At 41.2% G+C, this 22,748-nt stretch overlaps 2 protein-coding genes across 6 annotated transcripts in view; one reads left to right on the top strand and one right to left on the bottom strand.

Moving 5' to 3' along the window:
* Positions 1-22,748, top strand: part of UBAC2 (UBA domain containing 2) — a 108,342-nt gene that overhangs the window by 43,619 nt on the left and 41,975 nt on the right. The gene's annotated exons all lie outside the window — the stretch shown is intronic.
* On the bottom strand, positions 10,837-21,823 carry LOC129206316 (G-protein coupled receptor 183-like). 2 transcript variants are annotated; one of them, XM_054825309.1, is made up of 3 exons: positions 21,726-21,771; positions 18,055-18,244; positions 11,294-14,287 (listed from the first exon to the last, which is right to left on the bottom strand). In XM_054825309.1, exon 3 carries the CDS (start codon positions 14,248-14,250, stop codon positions 13,183-13,185), a length of 1,068 nt encoding a protein of 355 aa, XP_054681284.1. In that variant the 5' UTR covers positions 14,251-14,287; positions 18,055-18,244; positions 21,726-21,771; the 3' UTR covers positions 11,294-13,182. The 2 variants fall into 2 exon arrangements, with proteins under 2 accessions (XP_054681276.1, XP_054681284.1); XM_054825301.1 differs by lacking the exon at positions 18,055-18,244 and having other exon boundaries at positions 10,837-14,287; positions 21,726-21,823.

Below are 22,748 nucleotides of genomic sequence, written 5' to 3'. Positions count from 1 at the left end.
CAGGGCTAACCCAGACTGTCTTCTCTAACATATTCTTCATGTGCACTGCAGGAACTTTATCTCCTTCTAGAGGGTGTGGAAGTTTTGATTGTGCAGGGCCAGCTCGATTGGTAGACCCCCTAGTGTTAACTAACCAGGTTGCCTTTGCTAAATGTGTATCCCAATATTCGAAAGTCCCACCACCCATTGCTCTCAGTGTAGTTTTTAGCAGTCCATTGTATCATTCAATTTTCCCGGAGGCTGGTGCGTGGTAGGGGATGTGATACACCCACTCAATACCATGCTCTTTGGCCCAGGTGTCTATGAGGTTGTTCCGAAAATGAGTCCTATTGTCTGACTCAATTCTTTCTGCAGTGCCATGTTGCCGCAGGACTTGCTTTTCAAGGCCCAGGATAGTGTTCCAGGCAGTGGCATGGGGCACAGGATATGTTTCCAGCCATCTGGTGGTTGCTTCCACCATTGTAAGAACATAGCGCTTGCTTTGGCAGGTTTGTGGGAGTGTGATGTAATCAATCTGCCATGCTTCCCCATATTTATATTTCAACCATCGGCCTCCATACCACAGAGGCTTTACCCGCTTGGCTTGCTTAATTGCAGTGCGTGTTTCACATTCATGGATAACCTGTGAGATAGCATCCATGGTCAAGTCCACCCCTCGGTCACGAGCCCACCTATATGTTGCATCTCCTCCGTGATGGCCTGAGGTGTCATGGGCCCAGCAAGCTATAAATAATTCACCCTTATGTTGCCAGTACAGATTCACCTGAGCCATGTCAATCTTAGCAGCCTGATCCACCTGCTGGTTGTTCTGATGTTCCTCTGTGGCCCGACTCTTGGGTACATGGGCATCTACATGATGTACTTTCACGACCAGCTTCTCTAGCCGGGCAGCAATACCTTGCCATAATTCAGCAGCCCAGATGGGTTTGCCTCTGTGCTGCCAGTTGCTCCGCTTCCACTGCTGTAACCACCCTCACAGGGCATTGGCCACCATCCATGAGTCAGTATAGAGGTAGAGCATCGGCCACTTCTCTCTTTCAGCAATGTCTAGAGCCAGCTGGATGGCTTTCACCTCTGCAAACTGGCTCGATTCACCTTCTGCAGCTTCTGTGACTCGCCATGTAGGACTCCATACAGCAGCCTTCCACCTTCGATGCTTTCCCACAATGCGACAGGACCCATCAGTGAACAGAGTATATTGCTTCTCATTCTCTGGCAATTTATTATATGGTGGGGCTCCTTCAGCGCGTGTCACCTCCTCCTCTGGCGACATTCCGAAATCTTTCCCTTCTGGCCAGTCTGTGATCACTTCCAGAATTCCTGGGCGATTGGGGTTTCCTGTTTGAGCCCACTGTGTGATCAGTGCGACCCACTTACTCCACGTAGCATCAGTTGCATGATGTATAGAGGGGACCTTCTCTTTGAACATCCAGCCCAGCACTGGCAGTCAGGGTGCCAAGAGGAGCTGTGCTTCAGTACCAATCACTTCTGAAGCAGATCGCACCCCTTCATACACTGCCAATATCTATTTTTCAGTCGGAGTGTAGCAGGCCTTGGATCCTCTGTACCCCCGACTCCAAAACCCCAGGGGTCGGCCTCGAATCTCCCCTGGTGCTTTCTGCCAGAGACTCCCAGGTAGGGCCATTCTCCCCAGCTGCAGTGTACAGTACATTCTTTACATCTGGCCCTGCTCGGACTGGCCCAAGGGCCCATGAACTATTTCTTGTTTAATTTGTTCAAAGGCTTGTCGTTGCTCAGGGCCCCATTCAAAATCATTCTTCTTCTGGGTTACATGATAGAGAGGGCTTACTATCAGACTGTAATTTGGAATGTGCATCTGCCAGAAACCCACAATGCCTAAGAAAGCTTGTGTCTCCTTTTTGTTGGTTGGTGGAGACATGGCTGCTATTTTGTTGATCACATCCATTGGGATCTGACAACGCCCATCTTGCCATTTTATTCCTAAAAACTGGATCTCCTGTGCAGGTCCATTGACCTTACTTCGCTTTATGGCAAAACCAATTTTCAGAAGGATTTGGATTATATTCTTCCCTTTCTCAAAAACTTCTTCTGCTCTGCTGCCCCATACGATGATGTCATCAATGTATTGCAGATCATAGAATGGTTTGGGTTGGAAGGGACCTCAAAGATCATCTAGTTCCAACCCCCCTGACACAGGCAGGGACACCCTCCACTAGACCACGTTGTTCTGGAGCTTCACCCCGTTCCAGTGCACTCTGGATCAGTCCATGGCAAATGGTGGGGCTGTGTTTCCACCCCTGGGGCAGTCGATTCCAGGTGTACTGGACGCCCCTCCAAGTGAAGGCAAACTGTGGCCTGCACTCTGCTGCCAAAGGGATCGAGAAAAATGCATTAGCTATATCAATTGCGGCATACCATTTGGCTGCCTTTGACTCCAGTTCATACTGAAGCTCCAGCATGTCTGGCATAGCAGCACTCATAGGCAGCGTGACTTTATTCAGGCCACGATAGTCTACCGTCAGCTTCCACTCTCCATTGGACTTCCGCACTGGCCATATGGGACTGTTAAAGGGTGAGCAGGTTCTGCTGATCACTCCTTGGCTCTCCAGTTGACGAATCAGCTTATGGGTGGGAATCAGGGAGTCTTGGTTGGTGCGGTATTGCCGCCAGTGCACCATTGTGGTAGCAATCGGCACCTGTTGTTCTTCAATCCTCAGCAACCCCACAAGAGAAGGGTCCTCTGAGAGACCAGGCAAAGTAGACAGATGTCCAGTTTCCTCTGTCTCCAAGACAGCTATACCAAAATGCCACCAGTACCCTTTTGGGTCCTTGAAATACCCTCTCCTGAGGTAGTCTATGCCCAGGATGCATGGAGCCTTTGGGCCAGTCACAATGGGGTGCTTTTCCCAGTCCTTCCCAGTTAGGCTCACTTCGGCTTTCAGTAGAGTGAGCTGTTGGGATCCCCCTGTTGCTCCAGAAATAGAGATGGGTTCTGCTTCATAACTTGATGGCATTAAAGTACACTGTGCACCGGTGTCCACTAGAGCCTTGTCCTCTTGTGGATCTGACGTGCCAGGCCATCAGATCCACACAGTCCAATAAACCCGACTGTCCCTCTCCTCCACCTGGCTGGAGGCAGGGCCCTTCTAATCCTGCTCATCATATTCACTACTCACTTCTTGCGAAAAGGACTTAGAAGTCCCCTCAAGAGGATCATACATACGAGCAGGCCTTCCACTCGGCCTGGGGAACTGCCCACTGGAAACTGGAGTGGCATTTTTCCTGGGAGAATCCCCTTTTATGGCTGTTTTACCTTGCAGCTCATGTACTCGTACCTGTAGGATTGAGGCAGGCTTTCCATCCCGCTTCCTCATGTCCTCTCCATGGTCACACAGGTAAAACCACAGGGTACTTCGTGCTGTGTACCCTCTATATCCTCTCTCTTGAACAGAGAAACGCTTGCTCCGAATAGCCAAGACACTGGTCCATGCAGGTGGGGAGTAAGACATATTCTCTTCAAGTTCCTGGACCTTCTGGGACAGTTTCCCCACAGCTGAAGTGAGGGAGGGAGAGAGACTTTCTTCATACTGCCGGAGTCAGCCAGCCACTTCATGGCTTCACTTCATGAAGTTGGTGCCTCTTCAGTTTTCTAGTCCGTTACTGCTAGTGAGTTGGTGTACGATGATGGTGTGCTCTGTACAAACTTCTGCCACATGGGTCATGTGCACTGGACTTCATCAGGGTCTGTGGGTAACTGCGCGTTGTCTCGGTCATAATAAACCAACTCCCTCACGGCTAATTCAGATCACTTCTCCGCGGTCTCAGCAGAACAAGTCAACTGAGGGCCTAAGCATCCAGATGGGCTTGTGTCTTTTTCCCAATTGCCTTGTCAATGCCCGCTTCCTTGGACAGGGATCCCAACTGTTTGGTCTCCCTGCCATCTAATTCCAGGCTACTGGCCCTGTTATCCCAGCATCGGAGCAGCCAGGTAATGATGTGCTCACCTGGATGGCGGCTGAAATCTCTTCTCATATCTCGCAGCTCACTCTGGGACAGGGATCGAGTGATTACCTCTGGTTCTGGCTCTTCTTCCTGTGATGGTCCTGGTTCATCATCATCCTTCACTGAGCGAACTGATTTCTTTGCGTATTTCTTCTTCTGTATAGGGGCAACTGATACCGGTACAGGTTGGTTTTCTGGTTCACCTTCAGTCCTTGTTACGGGGGTTTGAGTAGCCACAGTGTCCGTTACGGGGGCTGGGGCAGCAGTGGGGATTGGGGTAGCTGCCGTGCCTGTTGTGGGGTCTGGAGTAGCCATGGAGGTTGGGGTATCTGCTGTGCCTGTTGTAGGGTCTGGAGTATCTGCTGTGCCTGTTGTGGGGGCTGGGGTAGCTGCAGTGCCGTTTGGTCTGTTTTCCCTCTCTTCCCCCTGATGACACTGCCTACTATCGAGCAGTGTTTGGTAGATTGTGGCCAGGGCCCAACACAGTGCAGTAAGTTGTGCCTCCTTGGAATAGCCACAGAATTTTCCCTTCAAATATTCTATCACTTTATCAGGGTTCTGTAGTTATTTGGGGGTGAAGTTCCAAAACATTGAGGGTGAGAAGGTCTCTAGATACCTGCCCACACTCTCCCACATACCATGCCAGCCCTGACCATTCAGCCTCGGGGCAGGTGTCTGGGTGGTATTCTTAAAACATCTTATTGTAACCTTGAACAAAACTTGGAACACATTCAGGAGACATAATAATATGAACACAATGGCTTGAACATCCCAAGAATAATAAAAATTTTCAAAAGTTGCTGCAACTAGTCTGTAGGGAAAAAGGGGGGTGAAAGAGCAGGAGGAAGTATCCCCCTCTGTCTTCCCTGTAGATTGAGTGCAATTACTAATCGATTCAAAGAGATGTCCAAGGTACGGGCATGACAGCAAAACCCAATACAAGTACCAAATTAAGCTCATAACTATTGATGTTATCATAAGTTGATATTGCACAGTACAGCGACATGAGAACCCAGACCCCTCTGCCGGAGGTGATAAACAGCAGCATTGCAAGGAATGCATACAGCAAGTAGGGGTTTAGATACCACAGCCACGTGAAGAAATAAAACACCATTGTGACCGCCGGCTGTTTAAAATAATACAATAAATACTTATAACAACTTTGTTTTAACACACTCGGGGCAGATCTGTCATTATCTCAACCCTTCAAGCCCCACGCTGGGCACCAAAAAGGACTGTTGTGGTTTAGCCCCAGCGGGCAGCTGCTGAGCACCATGCAGCTGCTCCCTCACTCCCCCCCTCTCCCACAGCTTCTCTGGGCAACCTGTTCCAGTGACTCACCACTCTCACAGTAAAGAATTTCTTTCTAACATCTAATCTAAACCTACCCTCCTTCAGCTTAAGGCCATTACCCCTTGTCCTGTCACTACACTCCCTGATAAACAGTCCCTCTCCAGCTTTCCTGTAGGCCCCTTCAGGTACTGGAAGGCTGCTATAAAATCTCCCCAGAGCCTTCTCTTCTCCAGGCTGAACAATCCCAACTCTCTCAGCCTGTCCTCACAGGAGAGGTGCTCCAGCCCTCTGATCAGCTTCGTGGCCCTCCTCTGGACTCACTCTAACAGCTCGATGTCCTTCTTATGTTGGGGCCCCCAGAGCTGGACGCAGTACTCCAGGTGGGGTCTCACTAGAGCAGAGTAGAGGGGCAGGATCACCTCCCTCGACCTGCTGGTCACAAATGGAACGGTGCAGCAGAAAAGCAGGGAGGGGTGAAGAGGTGGCCTGGCTGTGCCCAGAACTGGAAGCTACTCATTTCGCAGTTGTGCCTGGTATTTGTGGTTGCTAGTTCTGCTTGCCAGGGGTGGTATCTGAGCATGCTAGTTTTAGAGCTGCTGTTCTAGCTTGTGGGTTAAGAGGAGTTAAAGATGAAGGATCCTTCATTTAATGAAATTAATCTGTTGTGCCAGTAAACTCAGATGGCTTGATTTCTATTTTTTTTTATTATTTTTTTTCCTTCTCCCAACAGAACTGGAATACTTTCTTTCAGGTCACATTTTTAATAGTGACATACAATGTATTATCTTCTTGCAAATCTCTTTCTAGATGTCCTGTCTGATCATTTTTTTGTTAGACCAAAGCCTCTAGGACAAATCATGATATGTTGCTAAGTGTTGGGGATATGAATGTGAAGCTTTGCCCTCTGTCCCTCTTTTAGCATAGATAACATTATTATGTGTCTATCCTAGCAGCCGCCCCGACACATTTAAAATAATTTGTTTGCACTCATCTGAGTGAAAGAGTAAGATTCTGATGGGTGTTTAGGTGTTACAAATAGCTGGCGTTGTGAATACACTGTATTTATTTTTTAAAGGACAAAAAAAAAAAAAAAATGTCCCAGAGTTGCCTTTATAGTCTGATAACTTGTCAGGACCTTTCTATTGTGTCTTTTTGTCAAAAATGCTTCACACATGCAGCTGGCAGGGGTGCTTCATCTCTTCCTGTCCAACTGAGGACAGTGATCTATCATTGCTATTTCTAGACAGACTTACTGTAACTTTCCATATGTAGAAGTTGTGATATTAAGGTTTCATCAAGTTCTTAGCGCCTTGGTATCAGCAGCTGCTGATAAAACATTATCTGGGTGCTCTGTAGGCTAGTAAGTTGAGAATAATCACTTTTCAGCATCTCTATATTTAAAGTAGGCTGCCTCGGAGTGCCTTCTGCTAACAAACCACAACTTCCCTCGAAGTTACATGCCACAGGAAGGATGAAACTGCTAAGTCTAGCTTATTAGAGGGAGGAACATAACTCTCCTTATGCATGGTATAAGACAATGTATACTTTTCTGGAGGGGATAGGATAAATTTTGCTGCCTTCTGAACAGGTGCAAAACTTGCTCTTTTGGTTTAGCCCTTTGCACAACATCTGTCACAACTGAGGAAAAGAAAAGAGGAAGAGGAGAAACTCATATTTTTGCACTGAGGAAAAATGAATGCAGCTTTTTGGAAAGAAATCTAGGCTATGTCTTGACCTTTATTTTATGAGGATGCTAATGACAGCATTTTGATAAGGGCATAAATAGAGGACAACAGTAAAATATTTTAAAGTTATATTATTTGCTAGTTTTACTGCAAAGCCATTGAGTTTCATGTTGCTTTTTTGTTTAACTTAACCAAAATTTTGACCCAATTTGCTAGTCATAGAAGGATGCAGATTGAAAGGAGCCTCTGGAGATCATCTTTTCCAGTCCTGGTAGTGCCAGTTTAATCAGGGCTGTGTCCAGTCCAGTTTTGAGTGGCTCTAAGGATAGAGATTTCACATCCTTTCTGTGCAACCTTTCCCAATGTCTGACTAACCACATGATGACAAAAAAATGCTTCATAATGTTTAATTGCTCCTTGCTGCAACTTGTGCCCATTACTGTGTGTTGCCATCTTTTCTGTACCCCTCCTCATCCCGATCTTCCCTCTCCAGGATGAACCATCTCAGCTCTCTCAGCCTCTCCTCCTGCAGTGTGTGCTGCAGCCCCTTCATCCTTTTTGGTGGCACTCTGCTGGACTTGTTCCAGTAGGTCAGTATCTTTCTTGTACTGGGAAGCCCAAAACTGGGTACAGGACTCCAGGTATGATCTCACAAGTACTGAATGGGGGGGAAAGATCACTTCCCTCAATGTTCTTTCCAACATGGACCCATACATATTTGGCCATGAGGTTACACTACTGACTCCTCTTGAACTTGTTGCCCACCAAGAACCCAGACCTTTTTTTCTAACCAGGCAATGCCCAGCCTGCAGTGCTGTGTGGCATTACTCCATCTCAGATGCAGGACTTCACATTTGACTTTGCTGAACTTTGTGAGGTTCCTCGGAGACCATTCTTCCAGCCCATTGAGGTCCTCTTCTTTATTTAATGCATCGGAGCAAGGTTATCCAAATTTGGAATTCATGGGGCAAGATCTCAATTTTGAGACTTAACTGTATGCTACTGTGGTAGGAGAAGTAAATCAGTACACTGTTGATCTCCCCATGTATAGAGATTCCTTGTTCTCTTCTGCCATCCAGCTCATACACAGTTGCATTCTTTCTTTGCACTTACCTTCTTTCCTTCCTCTAACTACAGTTTGGACAAAGTGGTGAACAGCTTTGATCTGACTGTTTGTAGGAGAAGAGACTGGATGACTTGAAGGAAGGGGATTTGATGTAGGTCTGTAAAATCACGGGTAACATGGACAGTGTAAATAGGGAGTGTTTGCTCGGTGGTAGTACAAGAAGCAGGGGACTTCAAATGAAACTAACAGGTGTCACAAGTGAAAGAAAATGGCTCCACACACCATGGGTAGTTAGACTGTGGGACTTCTTGCTGCAAGATGTTGCAGGCACAGACATTTTATTTCAGTTCATAAAGGGAACAGACAGGCTGATGGAAGAAAAATTGATTGAGGACTGTCATGTGCAAAGATGAGACATCTGCCTCAGGAAGTCCGAAGTTAGACATTGCAGGAAGCCAAGAGAGCATTCTGAGGGGAAAAACAATTGAGGAAATATGCGTGAGCATTTACTACATGAACAGCAATTCCCCTGTTTTTCTTCAGGAAAGAGTTGCAGCTTGACTGAGTTCATTTTGTACCATAGCCTTGGTCTGCACGCTGCAGCTTAGCCAAGCCTGTATTAGGAAATATTTCACTCGGAAGAATTTCATGTTTTTCTGGTGATTCTTTGTGTCCATTGACCTTGTCTGTATCAAGCCAGCACAGTGGGATACTGCTAAGATACAAACCTTAGTTTGTCTTGAGTTCTTCCCCGGCTGTATACCACAGACGCGGAGATAGAAGAGACAGAATACGTCACTGCTTTTCAGTTCCTTCAAAACTGGCCGCGTAAGGCAAAGCTTCTCTTCTCCTTCTCTTTAGCTGCACCCTATTTTTCTTATGTTGCAGGCTTTCTCATCGTTTTCTTGGAGTCTATTCATTCCTTGCTTACCTGAAAGCTTTTGAATTTCAGAACAATGTTAATCTTTAATGCAACTTCTGTTTAAAACAAAACACAAACCCCTTCATTTTTTTCTTTATACTAATGAGGTTGCTGGTTTAGGAGGAGTCATTAACCACCTTCAGGAATGGTGTTATTTCTGGTAGCATGTGGTAGCATGTTTACCACTTCTTTTGCTAGGAGATGACTGTGTTGCTGACAGGTTCCTCTTCTGCATAGCTTTCAGGGCCACAGCCAAAAGAGTCAGGCAGCAATGCCTGGGGGAATACCTATCCTCTTCTGCTAGGACTGTAAGCCACAGGAGATTGTGTTCTTTATCTCCACATTTTCGATTAGGCTTCAATATCTTTGAGCCCAGAGTGGCTGAGGGAACCTGTCTGAGCACTTGCAGTAGTAGTCCTTGGTTTTGTGTTCTCAGCAAAAGAAAAGGTGGAGGCACTAAATGCTCTTTTGCTGAAAATGCATGTCTGTGTTGGGATTTTTCACAATACACCTTCACTTGGTCATGTGTTCAACAACAGTTGTCTATACAACTTTTCTGGACTTGGACAGAGAAAGTCAAAATGTACCTCATAATTTTTATTTCTATGTGCTCTGTCACATTCCCTACTAGATAAGTTTCTGTGATTTGAGAGAGACGTCAGCAGTGGACACGTAGCCTGGTTGGAGTCCTCTTAGCAACTGCCCTAGCCCTACACTCTGAAGTATAGAGTTAAAAGGTATTCTATCGTTTTGTCATGAACATGGGTTTTAAGATCCTGACTGAACTTCACCCTCCAAATAGAGACCAAGTTTCTCCAAGGAACTTTGGTCAGATCCTCATAATGAGCAAGCCATTTGAACCTGCTGCTACTTGTCAGCTGCTTTATTTATATAGAATCATAGAAATCATAGAATCATTTTGGTTGGAAAAGACCTTTAAGATCATTGAGTCCAACCGTAAACCTAGCACTGCCAAGCCCACCACTAAGCACCTAAGCACCACATCTACATGTCTTTTAAATACCTCCAGGGATGGTGACTCAACCACTTCCCTGGGCAGCCTGTTCCAATGCTTGACAACCCTTTTGGTGAAGAAATGTTTCCTAATATCCAATCTAAACATCCCCTGGCTCAACTTGAGGCCGTTTCCTCTTGTCCTATCACTTGTTACTTCAGAGAAAAGACTAACACACACCTATGTGAAGAAGGTGAGTGAGCTCCAGATCGGTATGACCGTTTCCTAGCCTTTCATGTAGAAGGGGGCATTTCCTAGAACGTATAATTTTCTTTTGCAAAGCTCATACTGCTTCAACCGCAGGTTGCATAGCATGGCATGCTTATGTCTTTTAAGACAGACTTGTCTGTTATATACTCAATGTTGGAGGGGAAAAGAGAGTCAGATATGCCTTTACCCCCCACATTTCTGTGTGGCATGCAGGAGGAGAGGGACCAGGTAACTGCTGTTGTAAAAAATACTCCAACAAACAGTTCTGGGAGAAGAGTACGAGCAGGATGTATGCATAAGGGCATCTCGAAGAAAACCAGTTGTTAATATTACTGCTCTTCCTTGCTCCCATGCAGCAGCTTGTTACCATCTCTCTGGTGGTGGCTACCAGCCCCAGAACACAGCTGGTAGAAAAAAATAGGACAGATGCTCTCTAAATGACTTCAATGGAGTGTCCCAGGCAGACTGAAACCACCACCGCTACTTTTGGCAGTTTCAGATAAGCATGCAGAGACTCCTCATTGATACGAGCGTGCATGAGCTGTGAGTGCGTGCTGACAAGCGAGGGGAAGCAGTGGCATCAGCTGCCACAGCTATAAATTATCACTTTCTGTGTGTCTGTGCCTTTAGGACTCTTGTCAGGAAGCCGAGCTTATCTTAGCTTGTAAAGGTTTTTATTTTATTGGTTTCTTCAGCATTTGAGAAATATTAAAATAAGAAGAAAAAAATAGCTTTTCTCAAACCCATATCTAACTGGACCAACACTCTAAGGCTTATTAGAGCAAAAGTGATATTTTGATGTAGTTAGCCATTGGATAATGTTGATGTGATTTAAAATCAAAGTCTAGATTTGAAAATAACAGAATTGCTAACATGAGTAAAGAGGGACAGTGAAAGATTTTCAACACAGATCTTCACTTTGTTTCCACTTAGAATAGATACATGTGTTACGTGGTGCTGTAATATATATTTGAGTTATATTTTAAGACAAATATAAAAAAGACTTCTTACCTTTAAGGTTTTAAAAATCAGTTAGACGAAATGAAATAAAAAACCCCAGACATTAGCAGAATAAAATGAGCTTGTACTGGTATGATGATAATAATACATATATTTTATTTCTCCAACTTCTAGACATTCGTGAGTGGTCTGTCCGTTGTTTTATCAGGTTATCATTTGCTTACTCCAGTAGGAACAAATTGTTAAATAATATTTTAAAATAGTTTATTAAAAAAGCCGACAAGAACAGAACTGCTATAGCATACAGAATTAAGTGGAACTTCTCCTGTTAAAAATTATTTTTCTCAGTCCATTTTTCTGTAGATGCATAGTGTCTTCTGTAATAGAAACTCCATTTTGACAATCTAAGCGGTATGAAATATAGGGTCTTTTGCATTTTCTTTCCCATAAGTAATTGTTAATTTAATGTTTCCGTACTGCTGCTCAGATATGACCCTTCCATGTTTGCAGGTAGGCGGAGGTCAACACGTGAGGAAGGAAGGAATTGCAAAGGTGACAAATGTAACTACGTTTGTTTGACTTCCAGTACAACCTCAATGCCAGAGAAATACAGTTGCAATAAATAACATTTATTCTGACATCTGGCATAGCTTTTACCAGTAATTATCAGGCACTCTTTAATTTTCCTTTTCCATCACAACCTCACGGTGCAATTACTAAGTTGTGTTGGTGGATGAAGGCATGTTAATAAGACAGAAGACAAAAAAAAAGACAAGGGTCCAGGAATAAAGTAGGGAAGGAAGCTGACACACGACGGAAGGGCACAACAGCAGGAACCCAGGGCTTGCATCCTGGATGCTCAACTGGTATTGAGCCGATTCCAGCAGGATGTGTTTAAGTCATTCGGGCTCTTTGCTGGCCCAATTTCAGTGTGCCCAAAGGGATCCCAGGTACGCTCTATGAAGGTGTGATGGGAAAGCTCATTCTTTCCCAACCAATCCTGCTGTTCTCATTATTTGTCTCTGAGGTAAACAGCACTTAAAAAGAGGTGGCCATCTCACACCATCAGAATTAACCCATTAATTTACTTTCTGGTGGCTTCAACTGTGAACATTTATGTTTCTGAAATGTTTCTGAAACATTTGTCTTGTGTCTATTTCTGACTTCAGCAGAAGTTCTAAAGAACCCTGTATGGCTGCTCTTTTAACCGAAATGGTGCAGTTTTCATATTACAGCCTCTTGCTTCAACTTATTTTTTGTGTTTATAAATAATTTATATACAACTAGAGTAGAGACTCTTTACAATACACACTGGAAAGAAAAGTTGTCCTTTAGGAAAAGGAGTAAAGAGGTAATACTCCTTGCAAAGATGAGTGATTTAACATATGGGAGATATTCAGTGTTGGGGAGAACCAAACAGTTCATGAACTTTTCATCTTTTACATTTGACAATGTTATCTATGTGAATTGTCCAATAAGACATTCGTGCTCCAAATACTATAAAACACAGTTTCACCTCCAAAGGGCTATAAACTAAGCACTTGTGATAGTCAAACGTGCACAGAAATTGTCCAGTTTATCTCAAAGTTTGACTTCCTTTGTTTGTGCGAGTTGGCTAACAAAACCATTGCTGTAATTGAAGGTCAGCTAGAGGTCTTGCAATTTTCAGACATTCTGGTTGTAGTCAGTCTGATTTGTAAGCTATTTGTGTTTAATCCTGAGAAGACACCCAAACTGTGAATCAAGTCTTTGCTTGAGTTACTAACATCCAGGCACACATATGTGCAGTATGGAATTTGAACATTCACAAGGGTGCGTATTTCCTGGAAAAAATAAAGAGATCAGTCAAAATGATACAGCTAGGAAATTATAATGCTGAGTTTTCCTGCTGTCCTGTGACAATTCTTTTTCAATCCAGCATCATTCCTTGATTTCCTGACATCCTGAGAAACAGAATCTTACTTAAGCTGCTGTACAGGGAGCACTAAGCGTTCTTACTGTGGACCCTGGCTTTTTAAGCTTGCTCTACTGCAGCGTGCGACAGACTTTATTTTTCAGGTAGCTTTCCATTGGAAGATTTTGCAAGTACCATCATTTGCGTTTCTCCCACTTCACGTGAGCTTTCTTCGTGATGTGACCTGACAGCACTTGAAATTGATACACTCACTTGTCGTCTCAGTATTTTCATTACAGTTCTCTTGTATCCTTTGCATGCAAAGAAATAGATGAAAGGATCTAGGCAGCAGTTAAAATTCATCAGAAACACTGTATAATGGAGTGACTTCTGGAAAATTTTCTTTTCAGTGCATGAGGGTTCATTCTGAAGCTTCTTAATCATGTGTTGTATGATTGCAACATGATAAGGGGTAAAGCAGATGATGAACACTATAATTACAAATATGATTGTATTGATGGCTTTTTTGTTTATCCCAGATTTTTCAGTCAGTGGATTTTCCTTGGCCGTTTGAAAAAGTTTGCAGCTAATTTGAGAGTAACAAAATAGTATAATCCCCAAGGGAATAAGGTACCCTACTAAACAGGCAGCAAGAAGTATAAATGGTAGATGTGCTATTTTTTCAAAGTTTGGATATTCCATACACGTAGTCCTTTCTTTTTCTTCCTGTGACATAGGTTGTATAAGTAATGGAAAAGTTTGACTAAATACAAGAAACCAGATAAAGACACAAATGCCCTTGGCATACTTAATCCTTCTGATCTTGTATCGGAAGGGGTGGACAACAGCAAAAAACCTGTCAATGCTTAAACATGTCATGAAGTTTACACCTGCGTAGGTGTTGATATAGAACAAGAGAGCGGTTATTCGACATAATGCTTCTCCAAATGGCCAGTGAAATCCCAGGGCATAGTAGGCTATCCGGGTAGGCAACGCGACACAGAAGAGGAGATCAGAGAAGACGAGATTTGTTGAATAGAGGGTTGTGGAGTTGATCTTCTTTCTGTTTTTAAAAATGACTGTGAGGGCAATGGCGTTTCCAAGCACTCCGAGAATTAAGATGGAGCTGTAGAAGACAGATAGTAGTATCCGTGCTGTATCTTTGTGCTCATATAAGTCGCAGGTGGAAGCATTTGTCTGGGAAGCTGTGAAAGCGTCCATTTCTGTAACCACTGTTGTTGCAGGAAGCTCCGTAGACCTAACAAGAAAAAAAAACACAAAAGGGAACATTTTGAAATAAATGTAGATAAACTTCTTCTGCATAGCAACGGCCAACCTCTGTTGCAAAAAGCAAGATTGTAAAAAACTGAAATGAAACTTCATTATGGTGAAATACTTTTCAAGCCTCCTTCCAAAAACAAAAAAAAGATAGCTCTTTTTGGCTTTTCTGTTTTGATCCCAATTCCTTCTCTCCTGAAGAAAATCAGGCAGCAAAATAATAAACCAGGGATGTAATGTATTTGAAAAGCAAAGTTTATAGATGGGCAGGAGGTGGGAGACTGTTTAAAGCAATCTGAGGAGAAAAAGGAGTCTGAAGAAACCACATGATAGAAGATCATATGAAGTCCCCAAGGATCAGACAAGCAGACGAAACCTTCTAACTGTGTTTCAGTTAATTTTTAGGAAGTTTTGGTTTCTAACAATTCACGTTGTGATGGTTTAACTTGTTTAGAGAAACCAAATTTTTTCAGCGTTCTTATCATCTTGGCATTACAGTAATTCAGCTTCAGTACAAGAATTGGCTTTTGGAGTCTAATTCCAATATTGTTACATACATAAATTCTTAAGACTACCACTTTAGTCACTCTTTAGTGGTGCTGCAAAAGAGAGATAACCCAGCTGAAATATTTTGCATGTTGTCAATTTAATAGATGTTAGAAATTGTTTAGCCTGCACAGTCAGAAGTAGCATGGAAGAGCTGCAAAGTGGCAGTGATTTGGGGGACTTAAAAATACAAAAAATGATCCAGCAGAATTTCAGAAACAGAAGGGACCTGTTGATATCCTGTTGATATTGCTCCCAGTGCAAAATATTTCTTAGGTGTGTTGTTACCTTACAGTTGCATGGTGTAAGCATAAATGTCAGAAAGGATGGGGCATCTGACGTTACTCCTTGAGCAGCTATTCTGCAAAATGGTGTCTCTTAGAGGCACTATTTATGGATTAAAACAGCAGTCAAAACAAGATTGCTTCTGCTTTAAGGCAGAATACTATCTGGAGATAAAAGCTGTTGTAAAGTGAGTTTTAAGTCCATCTGGTACCTTTAATTAAAATGCCTAGCTTATTTTTGAGGTTCTGCCTTACAACACACAATATTTACAAACAACTGTAGCCTGTTATACCTTAAAAAAGTCTTTCTGGACAATACCTCTCAGTTTTAAGGGTTTTAAGCTACACATTTTAGAAAGCATTCGTTATTCTTGTATTAACTTGCGAAAGCATTACAAGGTTAGTATCTTCTTTCATGTTTTGAGGAGATTGTCCTACTTATTTCAGGTTGTTCACGATTAATGTTCCTGTAACATGTACTGCATTATAAGCCAGACTGGTCAGACTTCTGGCTAAGTTAGCAGGGGTGCATAAGGTTCTCCGTAAACACTAAACCTGCGGATAGTGGATGATGTGCATTAAAAGGTAGAAATAAGTGATATTCTACATGTTTAAGGAAAAAAAATTAGCATCCAGATGGTATATGAAGTCTGTGTTTGCTGTGTTGCACAGGCAGTATGACAGACAGGTGAGTGATTTCTGACTGACAGATGTACAGTGTTCTGATTCTTGGATACCCATGAAGTACGTACCATGTGTCAAGAGGTGGGAATACTGCGTGTGGGGTTGGAAGTCAAATCTGAAGTGGGAGTTTTGTGGTTTGAATAAGGGAATTAAACTGGTAAACAGCAACTCCAGCTGCAGTGCTGATTTAAGAATGTCTGTAATTTTATATTAGTTAATTCCTCATCGTTCACAGTATCTTGGTGTTAGTGCGTTTGATGATTGATTCATACAGTAGTTATCAGCCCGAGGATAGTTCTGCTATACTTTCCTCTTGTGTCATCTTTTCCCTTACAGAAGCACGTAGAATGACTCTTGTTTTACCTAAGCGTAACAAACTGCTTTTTGCAGAAAATGGTGTGGGTTTGTGTAGGCCCCAGGATAAAAGTCAGTGAGGTATTTTTTATTTCTCGTATTTAAATGCTTCTGATGATTTGTTCACACTCCCAGCATGACATCTATCTTCTACTCATCTCTTCCTTGCAATTTAGGTAAAATAATTTCTTAAACATATGTAAGGAAGAATAATCTAAGGTTTGTGATAAACAGTTCTATTGTATTAACTAGCTACAGCATATTAATGGCATAATTTTATTTTCACTATGAAGTTGTATTCGTTTTGGTTCATAAATAATGTGCATAATTGTCACATCCATTTATTTGGGTTTTTTAATAAATATTTGTAAAATGTAGAATATCTATTACACAAACATGTCTAATTATGGTTTAGGAAAAATTCCATTATTTCAGTGATTTTTTTTTTTTTTTACATCAAGAGTAGAATTTCATAAAATGCATGTCACCTAATTTTGTGCTACAAAGTCAGTCACCATGGTGTGTAGGTGGTATATTACCTGCATATATTTCATTTTTTTAAAAAAAAAAAACAACCCTCTCGAGATACTCTATCTTGTTTGAGGCCCAAACAGATGATAAAGTTGCTACCATCTGACAACTTAATGCGCATCACCTGAGCTATGGTAACTTCTTTGTAGATCTGAGCTCTTCTACTTGTTGGATGAACTGCAATTCATCTCAGCAGGTATTTTACCTTTTCTTGTCAATCTTAAGCAGGGCTGCTTTTAAAATAATACTTTCTTCCTAAAAGGTGTCTAGACTACTAAGTAAGACAAGACTTTTTGGTTTTTTAATCATATTCCTTCTGTCAGGTTGCTGTTTGTTTCTTGGCAGCAATCCTTAGTGATCAGCTTATTATACATACAGAGCATATACCATCCTCCACAGAATATATCTGAAAAAACAACAGCAGGCCCATTTTGCATACTTTTTGTGTGTTTCGCATTCTTGGAGCAAAAATGGAGATGGTTACCTCCTTACTGCTGCAAACCTCAGCCTGGCTGGACTTGATTCTTACTGATTTTAATGAGCTGTGTGCCTGAATACCTTTTGAGAACATGGCCATTTACTGTCCCGAATCCAGATGCACCAGTGAAACTACCCTCTAGAAGCACTACCAAAATGTTTGCTCTTCTAGGTTGTTGCATTAAATACCCCTCCCCAGTGGCTTTCTGAGTTTATTAATGATACTATTTTGAAGTATGTACTTGAAAAAAAAATGCTAATTTACCTTGCCAATTTAATAACTTTAGAAAACATTGCCACCATTTTTTGGTATAGAAGTGCATGCAAAATTTTAAGGCATGAAGTATTTAAAATTCCTGTCTTTATATCAGTATTGTAAAGAAGGTTGTTCAGGTTTTTACATTTTCTGAGTCTGCAGACACATGATACTCAGTGACACAGATCACTTATTTAATATGACCTCCAGTATAATCCAGGTTATGTTATTATTTTAGTTATTTGTGTATGGATTCTACTAACTTTTCATTTAAAGCATTTTTTTGTAAAAGACTTTTTGTTCTTGACCTGGAGAACTGAAGAGAAAGTGAATTAGCCAGTTGTACTGTAGGTTTTGATCAATCAACCTCCCTGCTAAAAAAAGTGGGTATCTCTTATTTAAATTTCTCTAAAATTAATTTGCTGTCGCTGTTTTTGTCAAGCTTTTTCCCTTTATACAATCTCATGGGCTAGGCAATTCAAGACAAACTTCTCAAAAGTCTAACAACAAGGCAAAAATAGTCCTGTGATGTCTGTTCTAACCCCAGCTTAGTCCCACACAGGAGATGGAGTTCCAAACACCTCTTGATATTGGTGAACCTGGAATCATACTCACCACTACATCCCTGTTTTTTCTGCTCAGTTGATTAGGTATCCGAGATTGAGTTGTGTAGCATTGCACTGGGAGCTTGTGAAGTTACTTCACTGTGGTCCTGGAGTACTTCTCAGATTCACTGTGTCCTGGGGTATCTCCAGTCTAAGGGCATGCCCATTGCTCTTTGCTTCTATCTGGGAGGACCTTATGCCTGGGAGAGTTAAAACTAATTTTAATATTATGCCCAGGCTTGCAACCAGTGCAGGTTTTTCTTCATAGTTTTCTCACTTGCCATTTTCAAGTCTTAGAATTGTATTTGCTTTCTGACCACCAATGGGGGAAGAAAAAGTTTTTCTTTAGCCAGTTACTTTATGAGATTTGTTAGCTAGCCAGTTTTTAGTCTATTCTGTATGCTTTCTTGATGTTTGATAGCAATAGTATCCACTCGGGGGGGAAAAAAAAATCTCAGTACCATGTCAAGCTGCTTACAAAATCTAGCATGTCTGAAATCTGTGCAGATGCCCTCTAAGCCAATTTAGTAATCTCATCAAAGAAGGAAAATAAATTGGTTTAGGAGATTGGGGTTTTTTGTGAAAATGTTTGGCATTATTCATCTGTTTTACATTTATACTGCAGTATGCAAGCGCCCAGCGCAGAGTAGAGTGCCAACTGCAAAAGGTGTTTAACGAACAGAATGGTGGCTCCAGCCTGGAAGTACTACGTAACCCAAAGCCCTAGTTCATGGAGATGTTCATGTATGATGGGCTTTATACGTAGTATCGTAATGTTACATACATTTAACTATTAACAACCGTAGACTTAAGCTATGAGACAGCAATTGCAATGTTGCAACCTTAGATTACATGGGTTTGGATTATGTGCAAGCAGTGATACAAAGCCTTGCTCTCTCTGTACGCTAATGAATTTTCTTCTTGTTCTCAGCTCCTGCTTTTGCTGAAGGAGCACCATCTGTCTTTTCAGCAGAACAGGGAACATGTAAAAGGCTTTAACTGTGTATTGTAATCCAATATGTGATTTGTCTGTGTCTCTTCATAATTTTCATTCTTTGGTGATGAATCCCTGGTCCATCTGTCCAGTAGCTACTTTAAGAGGGATAGCATTTAAATTCCTGGAAGGGCAAGGAAAGATCTCTCCTGACCTTATAATAGTACGGTTTAGTCACTTCGAGGTGGAAAATATTTCTTTAACAAACAGTATATGGGAATAATGTGTATGCATAAAGTGTATAAATGATTTGAAAGGAATGGTCAAGAAGGAAACTTTTCTTTTTCCCTGCAGTGCCTGACCTGAGGATTTGCTGAGCTTACAGTCCTCTATAGGTGTAAGCTCTGTAAGTCTTACAGAGTATAAAAACAGTAGAAGATGGGAAATATGCAGTGCTGTGGTTATGTAGGTTTATTTTTTTCCTTGATCTCTAAAATTAATTGTTTTCTGTTGATCAGTGATATTTACTGTTTGAATTTCTAATTTACCATACAAGTGATCTTCATTGTAGAGTGTTTGGTCTGTTTGAGAAAAAGGCTTGATTCAACTAAGTTATGTGTGTTAAAAAGTGTGCATGCTAAGTTGCGTAGGAGAACACTTTGTTAATATAGAAAGAACATATACCTTAGGTACATAAAACTAGGTGTATGTATTAACTACAAAAATAAAATAAAAGCTGAAGCAAGAGACAGGCGTTTCCTAAAGCTTCCTGTTTCTTTCTAATACTTTAACACTCATACACCACTAGTGCATTATGCTAATTTACCTTTTTTCAAAAGCTGTTGAGTTTTGTGCCCTAAATGACAATGAGGAGGCCTAATGACCTGAAGGCTGAATCCTCAGGTCACAACCCACAGCTGGTTTTGGTGAGAAAGTTTCCAGGTTAGTGCTTTTATTCTTCCTTGGTATAGACCCAAACTTGTTGGAGTACTAAAGCCACATTTGTAAACCACACATCAGAGAACCCCAAGTATGCACTTCATGAATGAAATTCTCTTAATGATAGCTATGAAGAATTATAATATTCTTTAAATGCTTAACAGAATTTGCAGATGCACAGACTGTGGGACCTTTATGGTCCTGCTTTGCTCCATTACTATAGATTTTTAAAAGTTGTGTGACTTTTATATTTGGTGCTCCAAAATAATAGAAGCTACAGGAAGTGAAATGAAAATAAAGAAGTTGAGTTAAAATGCTGCATAACTAGTTAAAGAAAAAGTGGAAGTAATTTGAAATGTACATGTCTCTCATCTGTTGGGTCTCTCTTTCCAAATGTGATCTGTCCTACGAAGAGTGTGAGAACTATCTAACATAAATCATCTCTGCCAAACATGCATGTTAATGTGAAGAGCCGTGCTGATGCTAAGATGATTAACCTCTCTTCAGTTTAGTCATCTAGGTATACTAAATGTAAAAAGCAGAGAACCTAAACTATAGCAAGTAAACAAAATAAAAACCTGAGCCACTGACAATTACATTCCTGCAAGCAGAAGAGGAAAGGGGTCAGATAAAAATTTGTATTTTAGTACTAGAAAACATACACACCTTTTATATGATTTTTTTTTTCCTGGGTGATATGAAACCTGTACAGGGACAGTCTTTAGTTTTCAGAAACAACTTCAGAAATCTAGCTTAAATTTATTACTCATTACATGTATACATACTCCTCAATCTTTCAAACAGAAAGGGATGAGATTTGAGCTATTAAAGACTAATTGCCAGGTAAGTTTTCGGTTCCGTCATCTCTTCTAGAGAGCCATGAAAAATGTTAGACAGACCGCTTGTATTCTGTTGTGCTCAAAGGCATGCATGCTGGCTCTATTTTTTAAGATAGATGGTAGTTGAGTTATTGTCTGTTGCATAGTCTGTCTTGGTTTGCGAGTATAATAGGAAGAATGGATCATTTTTAATTAGGAAGATGTATAAAAATCATATTACTTGTAATATTTCTTTAGTTTTGTGCCATGAAGATCAGTAATAAGGAAAAAGGTGTTTGGTGATTGCAGTTCAGAAAAAGAATTCTTTCTAAAAACTTTGAAAGAAAAGCGTGTCAGAAGGTAAAAGAGGAATTTGCTCATAAAACTTAAATAATTCTTAAAATGTTTTGTTGCAATATTTAGATGTGAGAAGCGTGACTGAGGAGTTCTTGAGCTGATAATAAAGGCTATTTCATAGAGGAGGAATACATGTGATAAAGCAAGCTATGCATTCACAACTGTAATATGGATTTGTTTTAAGGTTCTCTCCTACTATTAAAGTATTCTGCAAGGTTCAGTGAATGACTTAAGAACTGCAACGCTTCCCTTACTACTGAACAGTAGTTATTTCTGCAATAGTATAATTTAATTTACTAATTTAAAAAAAAACTTCCAGACTAATGCAGTATCAAATGTTTCCCTGTGATTGTCGAAAGGCTGTATTATAAGGACAGACTTAAAATAACTTGTTGATGCTGTGGGTCAACAGATCCTTTAAATAAAAATTAGCTAACAGCATAGTAATATATGAACATAAAATACCATAGAATTTCTTCCACAAGCCTTGTTTCTGCCATCCAAAAATCATTTATCCTTCCTACCACATGAAAATATTCAGTATAATGCAAAAAAGAAATAATCTTTCTGGACTTGTTTGCTGTTGTTCAGTGAAAAAAAAAAAAAGAAAAGTTAATTCTTTTCTGTACTTACATATCTGTAGCTTCTTGGATCCTCTGAGCAGTTAAGGGCATTAGCAGGCTGGCTTGACTGCAAAAGTTTACCCTAGCACATTGTTTTCAAGAGTGATTACGTGAGTCTCTTGTGGGAGGAGTAGTTTTGTCAAGTGCTTTAAAAACCCCCTTGTTTGTATGCTCCTCTTGATCTGCCTACTCTTTTATGGGATGTGAAAGCATCTATTTTTAATCCTTTTACAATTAGTCTGTTCAAAGAGACTAATTAGAAACAACCCTCCCGCCTCCCCCCTGAAGTTATGCGTTACTGGCTTTCATAGAAGGGACTTTACTGAGAGGTTTACTTGACTAATTGTTGACTAAGTAATATCCCTGAGTGAAAAACTTTGTTTATATGCCATTTGCATTTAAAAATAACTTAAATGTAGTTTGTAGCAAAGAGCTGTATGATCAGAACACGCTTTAAAACTGCTTCTTACTGATCAGATCTGACACAGCACAAGAAAACCTCAGAATGGAGGCATGCTGAGATGCTGTGTAAAAACAGACATCTCACCAGCTCGTGTACATTCCCAGCACTGTTTTAGTATTGTAATGACGAGGCTTTACAGAAATGCCCTTTGAAGTTATACGAGGGAGTTGATGAACTGTGGTGGTTTGAGAGATTAATGAGGATGTGTGCCTTTGTAAGCTGTTTATTGCATTTTGAGCAAGGATAATAATAATAATAATAATAATAATAATAATAATAATAAAATACATATAAGGTAAATACGTGCAAGAGAAAAAGCTTTTGAAACACAAATCTGATTCTCCTAAAGTGATATCGGTAAGAACGGGTGGCTAGGCAATCAGAAAGGAACGGGATGTCAAACTGTGCGGTAACCCGTTGTTACCTGGAATAACCAGGGTGAAGAACACTAATCAAAGAGTTAAATTGTGTGTATGTTAAGAGGGATTTAGAGATCAGAGATCGATGGAAAATCCTGTCATTTGCTGTTAGAGGCTGTGGCTGAGAGTTACCTGGTATTTTCCCCAAAAA

This window comes from Grus americana, chromosome 1 (genome assembly GCF_028858705.1).
Source record: "Grus americana isolate bGruAme1 chromosome 1, bGruAme1.mat, whole genome shotgun sequence".
Lineage (NCBI taxonomy): Eukaryota > Metazoa > Chordata > Aves > Gruiformes > Gruidae > Grus > Grus americana.
Note: the sequence above shows the minus strand (reverse complement) of the source record. Positions and strands in the feature narration are given on the sequence as shown.